General features: G+C 51.8%; 1 protein-coding gene and 1 pseudogene across 4 annotated transcripts in view; both read left to right on the top strand.

Annotated features, from left to right (window-relative positions):
• Dgkz (diacylglycerol kinase zeta) overlaps window positions 1-12,397 on the top strand; it is a 42,044-nt gene that overhangs the window by 12,060 nt on the left and 17,587 nt on the right. The window contains exon 1 of one of the 4 annotated variants that reach the window (NM_031143.3): window positions 86-434. The exons of the other annotated variants lie outside the window; for them this stretch is intronic. Within the exon in view, the coding sequence (NP_112405.1) occupies window positions 274-434 (161 nt within the window). The 5' untranslated portion in view covers window positions 86-273. Of the gene's footprint in view, window positions 1-85; window positions 435-12,397 lie in introns of those variants that run through there. 4 annotated transcript variants of the gene reach the window in all.
• Window positions 446-11,977, top strand: Atp5mc1-ps1 (ATP synthase membrane subunit c locus 1, pseudogene 1; annotated as a pseudogene).

The raw sequence follows: 12,397 nt of genomic DNA, 5'->3' as shown, positions 1-12,397 counted from the left end.
TGCGGCCGAGGGGGCGTGCTCGGCGGCGGGCGGGCAGGCAGAGGCCCGGCCAGCTATGCGGGGTCCTGCGGCCGCGGCTGTCGGCACTTCCTGGAGCGGAGGCTGCTTCCCCGGCACCTGGGAGTGGGTCGCGGGGACGCGCAGCACAGGGCGGGCGGAGCGCGCGCTCGCCATGAGCTTGGCGGGCGGTGCGGAGCCGGCGTGCTGAGCTCCGGCCGCCGGCCCGGCATGGGCGTCTCCCGCGAGCCCGCTGCCGGCCGGGGCTAGGGCCGGATGGAGCCGCGGGACCCCAGCCCCGAGGCCCGGAGCAGCGACTCGGAGTCGGCCTCCGCCTCGTCCAGCGGCTCCGAGCGCGACGCGGATCCGGAGCCGGACAAGGCTCCGCGGCGCTTAACCAAGAGGCGCTTCCCGGGGCTGCGGCTCTTTGGGCACAGGTGAGCCGGGCGGCGGCGGGACAGGCTGTCCCAGCGTGGGTATCCAAGCGCCAGGCACAGGCGGTCCGGGTGGTGCGCGCGCTGGCACCGGCTGGTAGTGCGCTTCGTCCTTAGTGCCTTGACAGGGTCAGCTCCTAACCCTCCTGCAGGGAGACAGAGTCAGCCCAACTCCTTGGCACCAGCAGTCAGGGACCCTACGACTGGTCACCACTGCTCTTTTGACAAGTCTCCCTGAGCCTCTAGTTACCAGCGTGGTGGGGGCGGTCATACAACCCTTCGTGCTTCTCTGGAACCTATTTGCCAACTACCACTGCTTGGCGTCTGCTGATTGTGGTCACTGTGATTTGCCACAGCACATGGTTGTCCCCAGGTCACTGATTAAATTACTCGATGTTTTAAACTTCTTGGGACTGTGGGTGTCAAGCGTTTTTGCTCTACTTTGCTCTTAGATAGCATGAAGATAGCCCCTTCTCCCTGTGCTAGACCACCATCTCTTCCCCACCTTCTTCCAGCTCTTGCTTTGGAAAGGGACGAAGTGGCCTGTACTTTTGAATCAGAGTTGGCTGTTCAAGCTTCCTCTTGCCCTTTCCCCAAGCACCCAAAACATCACCATATTGTACCTGTGACAGAGCTTTGACCATGACTGTGATGAAAAAACTTGAGGGAGGGTATGGAAAGACTGAGTGCAGGCAGTGTGTCCGCCTGTGCCTGCTGGGAAAGCCCTGGTATAAGGTGCCACCCAAGAGTATCCTACCTAGCTCCCTGATCTTTTTTTTTTTTCTTCCTCCTTTCTTTTTTCCTGTCTGACCTCTGAAATTTCTTTGGTGACTGAAGAGCTTGCAGCCAATCAGCTAAGAACCCTGGAGTTCTGATCGGACTCTGACCTCAAACTCTGCCCAGGGCCTCTCTCTCTTCGTTTTTGTGACTGTTTAAGGCTTTGCTGTCTTTGGCCCCTTTTGAGCTTTGCCTGGGCCCTTTCCAGGGTAGACTTACCTACTAATAACCTGTGTGGTTTTCCTCTGTTGTGTGGGCGGTGTGCCTGTGGTGCTGATCTATGCCCTCTGCCTGGTTCACCCCGCAAGGGCCCTGCTCTTTGCTCTTGCAGTGTGCTGCTAAGCACACACCACACCACACACAGGAGATCTGGATCCTGGCGCTGGCAGATGGAGCTCCGTGGGCTTTTGAGAAGCCACACGGGCTTCCAGATCTTATACAAGGGGGCAGGCAGTAACACTTCCAATACTTCTGTTACCCACAACCCTGCAAGATAGAGCAGTTTACACCCAGCTCTGCAGGATGTAGCCTCCAGTGTTCACAGGCTCCTGGGGGGAGGGAGGGGCACCCCAAAGGCTTCCTGTTGCTGCCCGAAGGGTACCTAGTGTTGAGTGCTTTTGACCTGAAGCTGCGCTCATTTTGAAGAGCACGGGTTTGTGGATGCAGGGATGAGCCTTGGGCATGTTCAACAGAGGATCGAGCAGAAGTGCTGAGTACCTTTATATAATTCTCTAAAATAAGCAGGATAGGTTCTATTTTTCCGTTTTTGTAGATGAAATAAACATACTGTCAGAGAACGGAGCCATGTGCCCAGAGTCACACAGCATGTAAGAGGCAGAGACGGCATTTGAACTCAGGTCGATCCGGTTCCAAAATCCATATCCCCTTCTCTCTACCAGGATCTCCAATATAACATCACAGAGGCCCAGGCGGCTGTAAGAGGGTAGATTCTTAGATCTTACCATCAGCATGTCCGCCTGCTCAGCTCTAGAAGTGAGCCTGAGTTTTTTCCTAGAGCTTCCCAGGTGATTCTGTGATAGCACACTGTCACAGGGCCCCTGGGGTGGGAGCATGCTCATCAAGGAGAGAGTGGAAGAATGGAAGAAGGCCTCTAGAAGCATGGGCGCAGCAGCTCGTGTTCTGTATGGGGTGGGGGGGGGCAGTGGTGTTCTTTAAAAACTGAAGACTCTGGAACTGGTGATGGGGAAAGGCTCCTCTGGCAGACTTGGGCCTTCAAGATCTGCGCCCATTGGTGCCAGGCCTCCTTTAACTTCGTTTGATGGTCAGGCGACAAGAGGAGCAGACATTTGGATTAGTGCCCCAGTCCAGGTTCTGTCCTTTTACCTGAGGCTGCTCATGTAGCCCCGCTGTGCTTTTTGGCACCTGGAAGTCCTCAGCTGAGACCGTCCCTCCATCTTTTCCTAGGCTCCGTGCTCATTTATAACACAGTTCTTGTTTCTCCTTGGACTTTCAACCTCTGCGTTCTACCACACGCTTCTGCCACTTACACCTCGGGGCTGAGGGACCTCATAAGTGAACAGGCCAGAAGACAGGGTCACAGATGACACCAGATGAGTGTTGGCTCTGAGGCTGCGTTGAACTCTGTCCTTGGCTCAGGGGCAGAGTGTGTGAACAGTTACCAGTGTCTGCTGTGGGCTTGGCGGGGGCACATGTGTGCCATTTGTATCAGGTCAAGGAGAACCTTGTCCATGGTGTCTCCTTTCAAACCTACCCCTGCCCCATTCAACTGGCATCGCTGGGTGGGGTCTGGGGAGCAGTTTGCCCTGCTCTCTTTTTCAGTCCAGTGACACACAGTGCTGAGGCACGACTTCTCCCTTATAGATTCTTCCCCCCTCCAACTCTATCCCACCTCACTTCTTCATGGTGGGAACTGTCAGCCCCTTTCAGAGGAAAAAGGGGGAGAGAGGTATCAACTCTAACACACACACACACACACACACACACACACACACACACACACACACACAAACACGTGCGCTTGTCATCTGGTTCTACCCTGAGTAGAGCAGGTGGAATCTTTACATACAGGTTTTCTGACCCTAAGGTTGGGCCAGCCTCCAGTGGGGACAGTTGCCTAGAACCAGCCCCATGGAGAGGGGACGGACTCACCCTCTGGCCTTTAGCCAACAGCCTGGTCCTAGGCAGGTCACTTAGATTGTGGATTGGCTGGTTTTGCACCCCAGGGGCATCATAAATTACCTGGCACCATACACATTTTGACAGAAGGAGCTTTGGTAGTCCAAGCCCCTGGGAGTCTGCCGTCTCTGTCCTTCATTAGTCTCAAAGTCATAAGCTCCCAGAGGGCAGGAGGCACACCTGTGGAGCGGGTTTGACACAATAGGTCTCATTTAGAAGCTGTGCCACATGGGGCCTATGCCGCATAGTCCCGAAGACAAGGCTGGCAGAGGTGCCTGGAGCAGGATGAGCAGAAACAGCCCCAGCTTGGGGTGGTTTGCAGTGAATGGGGAGGGACACCTGGAGGGATGGCTCTCTTTCAGGGGTGAGAACCCCTGTCTGTGGCGCCAGGATGTCTGAGGGCAAAAGGAATCTGAGTGAATCAATTGTCTTGCTTAGGCTAATTCTGAGAATAGTCCAGGTGGCTGTAGAACCTTGGGTTCCTGCCAGCTTGGGGAAGAGGGACCTCAGTGGCTGAGCCGGGCACAACTGACTGTTCCCACTACAGCCTCGTGCCCAGGTACAGAGCTGGCTCAGGTTGGCAGGTGAAGGAAGAATTCTGGTCCCTGTCTACTGTCTATTGTTGCAGTTTCCGGCTTACTTGTCAGGGGCGGGAATGAACAGTTCCTCTCGTTTTGTCACCATAACAAAGGTCAAATCCCCACGTGTGGACTGACAAGGATTTGTACTTAATATAAGACAGTAGAGAGAGGGGGTCCTTTCAGTCAAGGACAGAGGAAGGACTCCCGTCAGTGCCCCCTTCCCCCCAGCAGAGAAAGCCTAGGCTTGGGAGCTGTGTCTGGAAAGGAAAGCAGCAGGCCTGTCTGCATCTTTCTGAAAGCCTTCTTAGGACTCTCCATGTTTCTCCGAGCAAAGAAGGGGAGGCTGATGGGCGGGTTGGCCAGCTCTGCAGCTTGGGCTGGTCCCTAAAACAAGTACTGGTACCTCTATCTAGCACAGAGGGCCAGAGGGCTACCAGGGAACCTGTCCTGCAGTATCACCGTGACAACAGCAGGGGGCCAAGGCTACCTTAGGGGAAGAACACTGGGCCGGGATTTTCTTCTAGCAGACCACTTGCACCTGCTGTGGGGAGACCTTAGCTGCCAGAGGGTGAGGTGATGGGGTGTGTTTCCTTATCACTTAGCTCCACCTTTCCCTGTCCCTGAAGATCAAGGCCCAGTGAAGTAGCCTGGGCTCAGCCAAGGTCTTACAGCCAGCCAGGGGCAAGTTCCTTTGTGCTACATCAGAGGACTCCACAGTCTCACCTGCATTCATCACTGGCACCCCCACCCTGTCTCCCACTTCCTTCCTGCGCTGTCAGCTCAGGGAGGGAATACTGTGTGCAGGAAGGTAAACTTACCATTAGGCCAGTGGTTCCCAGCTTGTGGGTTATGGCCTCCTTGGGGGTCAAATGACCTAAGTTGTTTGCTTAAGACCATCAGAAAGCAGGTATCTCCATAACGAGTCATAGCAACAGCAAGATTGCAGTTATGAAATCACTACAGCCACAAAAATGATTTTATGGTGGAGGTGCTGGGGTCACCACAGCATGGAGACTACATTGAAGGGTCACAGCATTTGGAAGATTGAGAACCACTGCTTGCTTGAGGCTCACAGCTACTTTCCTGGAGACATTCCTGGTGCTGTCACTCAGCCACTACCTGTGTGTTTCATGTGAGGCCCTGGATGCCCTTAGAGTATGAGCATCTTGTAGTATGCGTCCCCCAGCTCCTTGGATCTCAGCCCTGAGCCTAGCTGGCACGGGCTAGGTGGAAAGGGCTAGGCAGAGAGCTTAGACCAAACGCCTGCCCCCTCACCCTTGCCCCTATCTTAGCTAAGGGCATGCTGAGAGAACAGGTCTTCGTGGGACGAGAGCTGTGGTCCACAGAGGAAGGGTGGGTGGGAGAATTGAGCGCTCCTCCAGCCCCTCCCACACACCTGTGTTCAGGTGAATGATGCTTATCTCCCTTTCTGGCCACCACTGGCTACTCCAAGCTCATCGTCTGCCGGTTTCATAGACTCATCACAAGGATGACCTCGGTGGGTTTACTTCATTTTATGGATGAAACAGACCAAGGCTCATAAAGGTCATGAAGTTTGCCCTGGGACTCAGCCCAAAAATCTTTCCATAGCACCTGGTTATTAACACTTCCCTTCTTGTATTTCACACTAACCTGCAGAGCTCAGGAGGTCTTTGATTCTGTCTGGGTTTATCGAGAGAGTTGTACCTCACTAGGAAGTTGCCAGAGACACGTGAGATGCTCTGCCCCTAGAACGTGACCCCCTCTGGGTCCCTTCAGCAGGAGCAGACTGGCTGTAGAGATACTGTGCTGGGTAGGCAGCCTGAGGCTGGAAGACAGCCATCCTAGAGCTGGACGAGGAGAAGGGCACACCTATGACCTTTTATTAGGTGCCAGGGGAAGAATACTGGGAGATGAGTTAGAGGATCCTATGATAGCCTGGGGTCAGTGAGTGGCCTGTGTCCTGAGGAGGAGATTAGGCCTCACTCATACCCAGCCTCCTCTTTCCCTCTACTCGCAGAGACCTGCTCCCCCTCCTTCTGGCAGAGTGCCAGTACAGAGCTCCCACAGAGGCCTCTCCCCTGCCAGGGCTGAGCACCATCATAGCACATGCCAAAATAGCTGTCTGGGAGCCTGAGCCTGCACCACCCACGCCCCAGCATCTTGTGGGTTAACAGCTTGTCTGTCTCTCCACCCCCCTTCCCTAGCTTGCTGACATTTTACAGAGAAAGCCGGGGGTGGTTGTGAAAGGGGGCAAGTTGGTTCCTGCTCCTTAGCCCACATAGACAGCCCACTGATACAACCTGCTGCTGCCCACCCACCTCTGGAAGGCATCCTGGAGGCAAGTCCTGTTGTCTGACCTGGGAGAGCAAAGCTGAGGTCTGCCTGCTATGCCACACAATGAGTGACTCGTTGTTGAGACCAGACTGGGGAGACCCAAGACAACACTGGGCAGCTGGTCTCCCTCTCATGGCCTTTTTTAGTTTTTAGGGAGGATGGGAAAGATAGGGGTTAAGGCATCTATTGCCTAAACCTACCTTGAACTCATGGCAATCCTCCTGCCCTAGCCGTTGAGGGTTGAGATCAGAGTAAGCTCCTCTGGAGATCTTTTAAAGAGATTAAGACTTTTGTCGGCTGATGCTGGGGTCCATAGCAGATACTCATGCTTGCATAGTGGGCACTTTATGTTATCTCCCCAGATGCTGGATGGTTCTTACTTTGATATGAATGGTATGCCTTAGTTGAGCAGAGAGGTTCATGTATGTAATCTTAGCACTTTGGAGGCTGTGGCAGGGGGATGCTGAGTTTGAGGTTAGCCTGGGTTATGTGAGTTCTAGGCCAGGTTGGACTATATAGCCACACCCTATCTCAGAAAAAAAGGGGGGGGTAATCTGAGGGAGGGGTATTGTTTGTTTTAGTTTGGTTTTGAGGCAGAGTCTTGAACTAGAAACGGCCCTTCCCCTTAGGCTCCTTGGTGCCTGGACTCCAGGCGTGAGCTTATTAACCTTTTTAGGTTCTCCCTGTTGCTTGCAGTCACCAGAGATCCCTCGCGTATGCTGAGCTCCCTGAGTGTTCTTTTCCGCCAGTGCTCTGGCCCGTATATCTTGGCTGAGATAGATGTTACCGAATTGTCTTGCCAAGTGGTTCCCCTAATTTTTACGCCTCTGGAGGTATTTATTTCCTTTTCTGAAGCTCATTAAACTGAGGAAATGTTTACTGTGAACAAGCGCTCTCTTTCTAGCCTAAAGCAATCCCTAGAGCCCCCGGAGTCCAAGTTGTCAGACAAGGAGGTTGAGGCGAGGATAACTGAAGCCTCTTAGCCCGCGGCTATAGAGCTGGTCAGGGGCAGAACTCTAAACCCTTCCAAGGGCAAGGTGGCTGCTTGTGTTCTGGTAGAGTTCTTGCTTTAGCAGTAAGAAAAGCCCTGGGTACCAAGGGCTAAAGCCGCAAGATTGAAAAATGCAGACCACCAAGGCACTGCTTGGTTCTCCAGTTCTGATCTGCTCCTGTACCAGGGGTCTAATCAGTCCTCTGCCTCCCTCCTGAGTAGACCAGAGGCCCCATCTAAACAGTGGAATTGCAACCAGTGTATTTCCGGGGACATCAACAGAGCAGCAGTTTATTGGAGTTGGGCCACCACAGTTGATGTGGCTGGGTCAGAGGCTGGTATTGGCAATGTTTGGCAGCTTGATTATTGGCTATGCCAGGAACCCGTCTCTCAAGCAGCAGCTCTTCTCCTATGCCATCCTGGGTTTTGCCCTGTCAGAGGCCATGGGGCTCTTCTGATGGTCGCCTTCCTCATCCTCTTCGCTGTGTGAGCCATCCCTGCTATGCAGACTCCATGCCGGTTCTGGTGCTGGAGTGTGCTGGGCTTTACCATTAAACAACAATGTTTCTCTAAACCATTAAAAAAAGAAAGAAAAAAGAAAAGCCCCGTGTGGCATTCATTGGTGCCCCGGGACCAGGTGGGGATCTGGGAGCCAGAGGGCTGATTCTAAGGATACTAGTGAACATTAAATTTTGAATAGAAGTAAGGGGTCCATCTCCTAGCAGATAGGGGGATTGAAATTTGCTACAGGCACATGAGCAAGGGGGATGGGATTTAGGGGCATGGGTACAACAAAATAGCCACCCGGGGAGAGTGAGGGAAACATTAGCATTCCCATAGATTGTCAGTCTCAGGGCTGCCTGTAAGACTTATCTACCCAATGCTGGCAGTGGGGCCTGAGAAGTTGGTCAGCCAGCCTGAACCATCTGCTGTCAGCCTGACCAAGGCTAAGTAGGGACCATTCACTAGCCCTCTCTTCATTCTTCAGGCCATGTGCAACAAGAGGGGATGCAATTAGTAGTGATATAAGGTCCCAGGTCTGTGACCTCATAGGGCACGCAACCTAGCAGGTCAGTGCTGGTGGCCCAGAATAACCAGAAGAGGGCCTGAGTGTGGGAGCTGCTAAACTCCCCACCTCCCCCAGGAGAGGGTCCTGGGGAGAACTTTCTGGCAGAGCCAGTGTCTGAGCAAACTCTTACAAGATGAGAGGTTGAGTTCAGTCAACAGAGGGGACTGGTTTTCTTTATAGAGACTCCAGGTGGCAAGAATAGAGTCATTTGTCCATGTGCCAAGTGGCACACACAGACTTGCCAGTGTGGAACTACTGGGCTTTCATTGAAGCTCTGCCACTTGTCACCGTAGTCCTTGGGCTAGCCCCTGAACTGCATTGTGCTCATTGGTACTGTGAGGACAGATAACAAGGATGAGCAGCACCAACTGGTAATTAAATCAGCATTAGTAGATAATATTTGCCTAAGCTGGGGTGGTAATGCTTGGGAGGTAGAGGCAGGAGGATCAGAAGTTCAAGGCCAACTTGTCTCAAATAAATAAATAATAACTAGCCAGCCAAGTGAAGCATGTGTTTGTTAACATATGAAAGTAGGAAAATGGGCCAGAGAGATGACTTAAGAGGTTAAAGACGCTTGCTGCCAAGCTGATGGCTTGAGTTCGATCCCCGGAATTGACATGGTACAAGGAGAGAACCAACCCCTGAACATTGTCCTCTAACCTTTACATGTGCGTTATGGCGTGATGATACACGTGAACCCACACATTCACGTGAGGGTTCATGTGTGCATGCAGACTGTCAGGCCCAGGACCTTCTCAGTTGCCAGCGAGTGCTCCCAAATAATTCTGGGGCAGCGGGGGGACTGAAGGGGGTCACCTGCAGGACTAGACTCCGAGGTGAACCCAAACATGAAGGAAGAAGCTGGGGACACTTGATCAAGGAGTTCAGCTAGGGCCCTGGCTGAGTACCCCAAGCTTTTGCAGCAGCTCTCCTCCCTAGCCACAGAGAATGTGTGGTGTGCAATGACTTCCCAACTCGGAAGGGGCCTCCAGGTGACACCCACCAGATCTCCCAAAGAGGAGAGGAAGATGGCCACCAAAACAAAAGCTGTTGTTGTGCCCAAACAAAGAGAAGTGGCCTGGGCCTGTGGCCAGCCCTTGGTGGGGTACCCAGGGGGAAGCACTTCCTATCCCTGAAAGCTAACCCCTCCCCCACGGAATTCCCTGTTCCTTCCTCCTGAGCTGATCTGAAGTAAACATAGCTCCCTGCCAGCCCTGTGCTGGACACACCACACCCACATATGCTCACCAGGCCCCAGCCCCCGGGAGCTGTCTGCTTGGTGGAAGAATAAGGCACAGGGACCTGAGAGAAAGAGGTATCCAGAGTTTCTTTGCTTGAAGAACCAGATGGGTGGTCAGCTGGAGTGAGTGGGTGTCTGGGCAGCTGTGAGCAGGTAGATGCTAGGTGTCGTGAGGAAGGGAAGGGAGACCCATGATCTAGGCAGAAGATTGTCAGGTGTAGAGGCATAGCACTGACATTTGGCTCCATTATAGTCTAGGATTACACCTGGGGAGTTAGTGCCAGTGTAGACTCCACATCTGCCAGGCTGTGAGAATTCCTGCTCAATCTATGGGTCTCTAACTGACCTGGTACTGCGGATGCTGTGGACAAAACCATTTTCATGGGAATAGTTTCTGAGCTGCTGTGGTGTGTGCCTATTCACTGTGCTGCCATCCTGGGAGGCAGAGATAGGAAACATTGACAGCCAGCAGGGCCCTACTATATACTAATGCTTCTTTAGGAAGAAAAGTTGAGAGGATTGGACTGAGGAGAAGGTTCAGTTAGAATGCTTACCTAACATTCCTAAAGCCTGGGATTTTATCCACAGTGCTCCACAAACCACATGTGATGGCACGGCTCCAATCCTAGCACTCAGACGGTGGCTATCTATGTAGGGGCTTTGAGGACAGTCTGGGTGGGGGAGACAGACATTGAGGAGACTGAGACAGGAGAATAAAATATGGACCTGTGTGTGTATATGTGTAATTTGTGTGATGAAATAGTTTACCTGAGTCATTTTTGCTGCTAGCCCAACTGTAATGTGCTAAAACTCTGTGTACTCTGCTGATTGCTCCCTTCTTTCTTTCCTTTCTTTTGGTAGGGCTTCTACATAGCTCTGGCTGTTTTAACTCACTATGTAGACGAGGTCAGCCTCAAACTCCCAGAGATCCGTCAGCCTTTGTCTCCTGAGTGCTGGGATTAAAGGCATTGGCCACTACCTCAGACCAGTGGCACCTTTGGTACTGAGCAGCTGCTAGACAAACTAGTCAGACTCCAGGTGGCTAGCATACATTTTCCTAAATATGAATGAGGTGAGCCTGGCACTTCAAAAACAATATCAAATTTGTTTCCAACAAGAAGTCTGAGTTTGAGCAGAACTTAGAATTTTGGAAACTTTGTATCTACCTTCTGGTGGAGGGAGGAGCTTTACCGGACAGGAAACTGTTAGGAGCAATAGAAACAGCAAAAGTGATGATGAGCTTTTGATGTTCTGTGAGGAAATGTATCTACCTTTGGAAGATCAGTATAGCGCAGTTACACAGTATTCACCTCTGACTTGCACTTGCTGTTACAGAATGCAAGATAGCCCTGTAGCAGTGCAAGCCTGTGTCCCTAGCTGTTGAAGAGGCCAAGGTAGGTGTTCATGTGAACTCAGAAGTTCCAGACTAGCCTGAGCTACTTAATGAGACCCCATCTCAAAAACAGTCAACCCCATACCCCACAAAAGAAAATCAAAACTTTGCTAGGTAAAACTTTTGTTCATTGGTGGGGTTTGGTACCTTGTACTGGCCTTTAAGAAATAAGACTTGTCAGCCTGTCCTGGTGGCACACTGGTTTAATCCCCGCAGAGGTAGAGGCAGAGGCAGGCGGATCTTTGAGTTTGAGGCAAGCCTCATAGTGAGTTCCAAGACAGCCAGGGCTTTATATACATAGAAACCCTGTCTCGAAAGAAAGTAAAACAAAGAAAGACCACTGGTCATATTTTCTTGTGATGGCCTAGAATAAGTCATAGTTATCTGGAAACCTGGTAAACTGGTCTCCCTTTCCTAACTCCACACAAAGTAAGGCTTATTCTTTCATGTTCCTCCACCAGAGCAACCTACTATCTTGTGCAGGGACAGATGTTTCACAGGAACCAGCTGCTGCTAGAAAATCAGATATTAGGTTTGCAAAAACATAAAATGGGGTGGCATGATGGCTCAGCAGATAAAGGCACTTGCTTCTAAGTTGGACTGTTGAATTTGATCCCCAGGCTCACACGGAGGAAAGCTTTCTGACTTACATGTGTACTCTGTGGCACTGACACACACAAAACAAATGCAATAATGTTTTTAAGTTAAACTGTCTTTTCACTGATTTGTGTTTTATGCAATATTGCTTTCTCTGCTGCCCTCTCTGCCTGCCTGCCTGCCTGCCTGCCTGCCTGCCTTCCTTCCTTCCTTCCTTCCTTCCTTCCTTCCTTCCTTCCTTCCTTCCTAACTTTCCCTAGATGTGGTTTCTCTGTGTAGACCTGGCTGACCTGGAATTCACTATGTAGACTAGGTTGGCCTTGAACTCAAAGGTCCACCTACCTATACCTTCTGAATGATTAATGCTCTTAAATTTAGATTCTATTTGGTTAAATCTTAGGACCTATCACCTGCTCCCCAGACAAAATTCTTCTAGGAGTTTTAGAAATTATTATTTCTGAAAAATGGGAAGTGCTTCTGGACTCAGGACATTTGATAGCAACCATTTCCTAGGGAGCAATGGCAGGAACATGAGCTTGGGAGGGTTGGGGGAGGGGTGTTGGCAGGTGTCATACCAGCTGGTCTCCCCTAAATAGTCTTCAACTGGCATGGACCCAGGCAGCTTAGAAAGGCTTCTGACCCCCTTGACAGGGCCAGAAGAGCCAGGCTCTGGAGTCCCAGCACCGCTACTCCTAAGGCAGGAGTCACGGACTCCCAGGAGCCTCGGGTGCACCATCTGTTCAGCAGGGACAGTAAGCCTCCCGCACAAGGGAATTACCAACCTCCTGGCTAATAATGCTGGTGAGAAAAGGCTGTCTAAGTTGTGAAACACTCAATAGATAATT

The sequence above is a fragment of the Rattus norvegicus genome, chromosome 3, assembly GCF_036323735.1.
Source record: "Rattus norvegicus strain BN/NHsdMcwi chromosome 3, GRCr8, whole genome shotgun sequence".
NCBI lineage: Eukaryota > Metazoa > Chordata > Mammalia > Rodentia > Muridae > Rattus > Rattus norvegicus.
The sequence above is the reverse complement of the archived record's forward strand: the minus strand, read 5'-3'. Positions and strand labels throughout refer to the sequence as shown.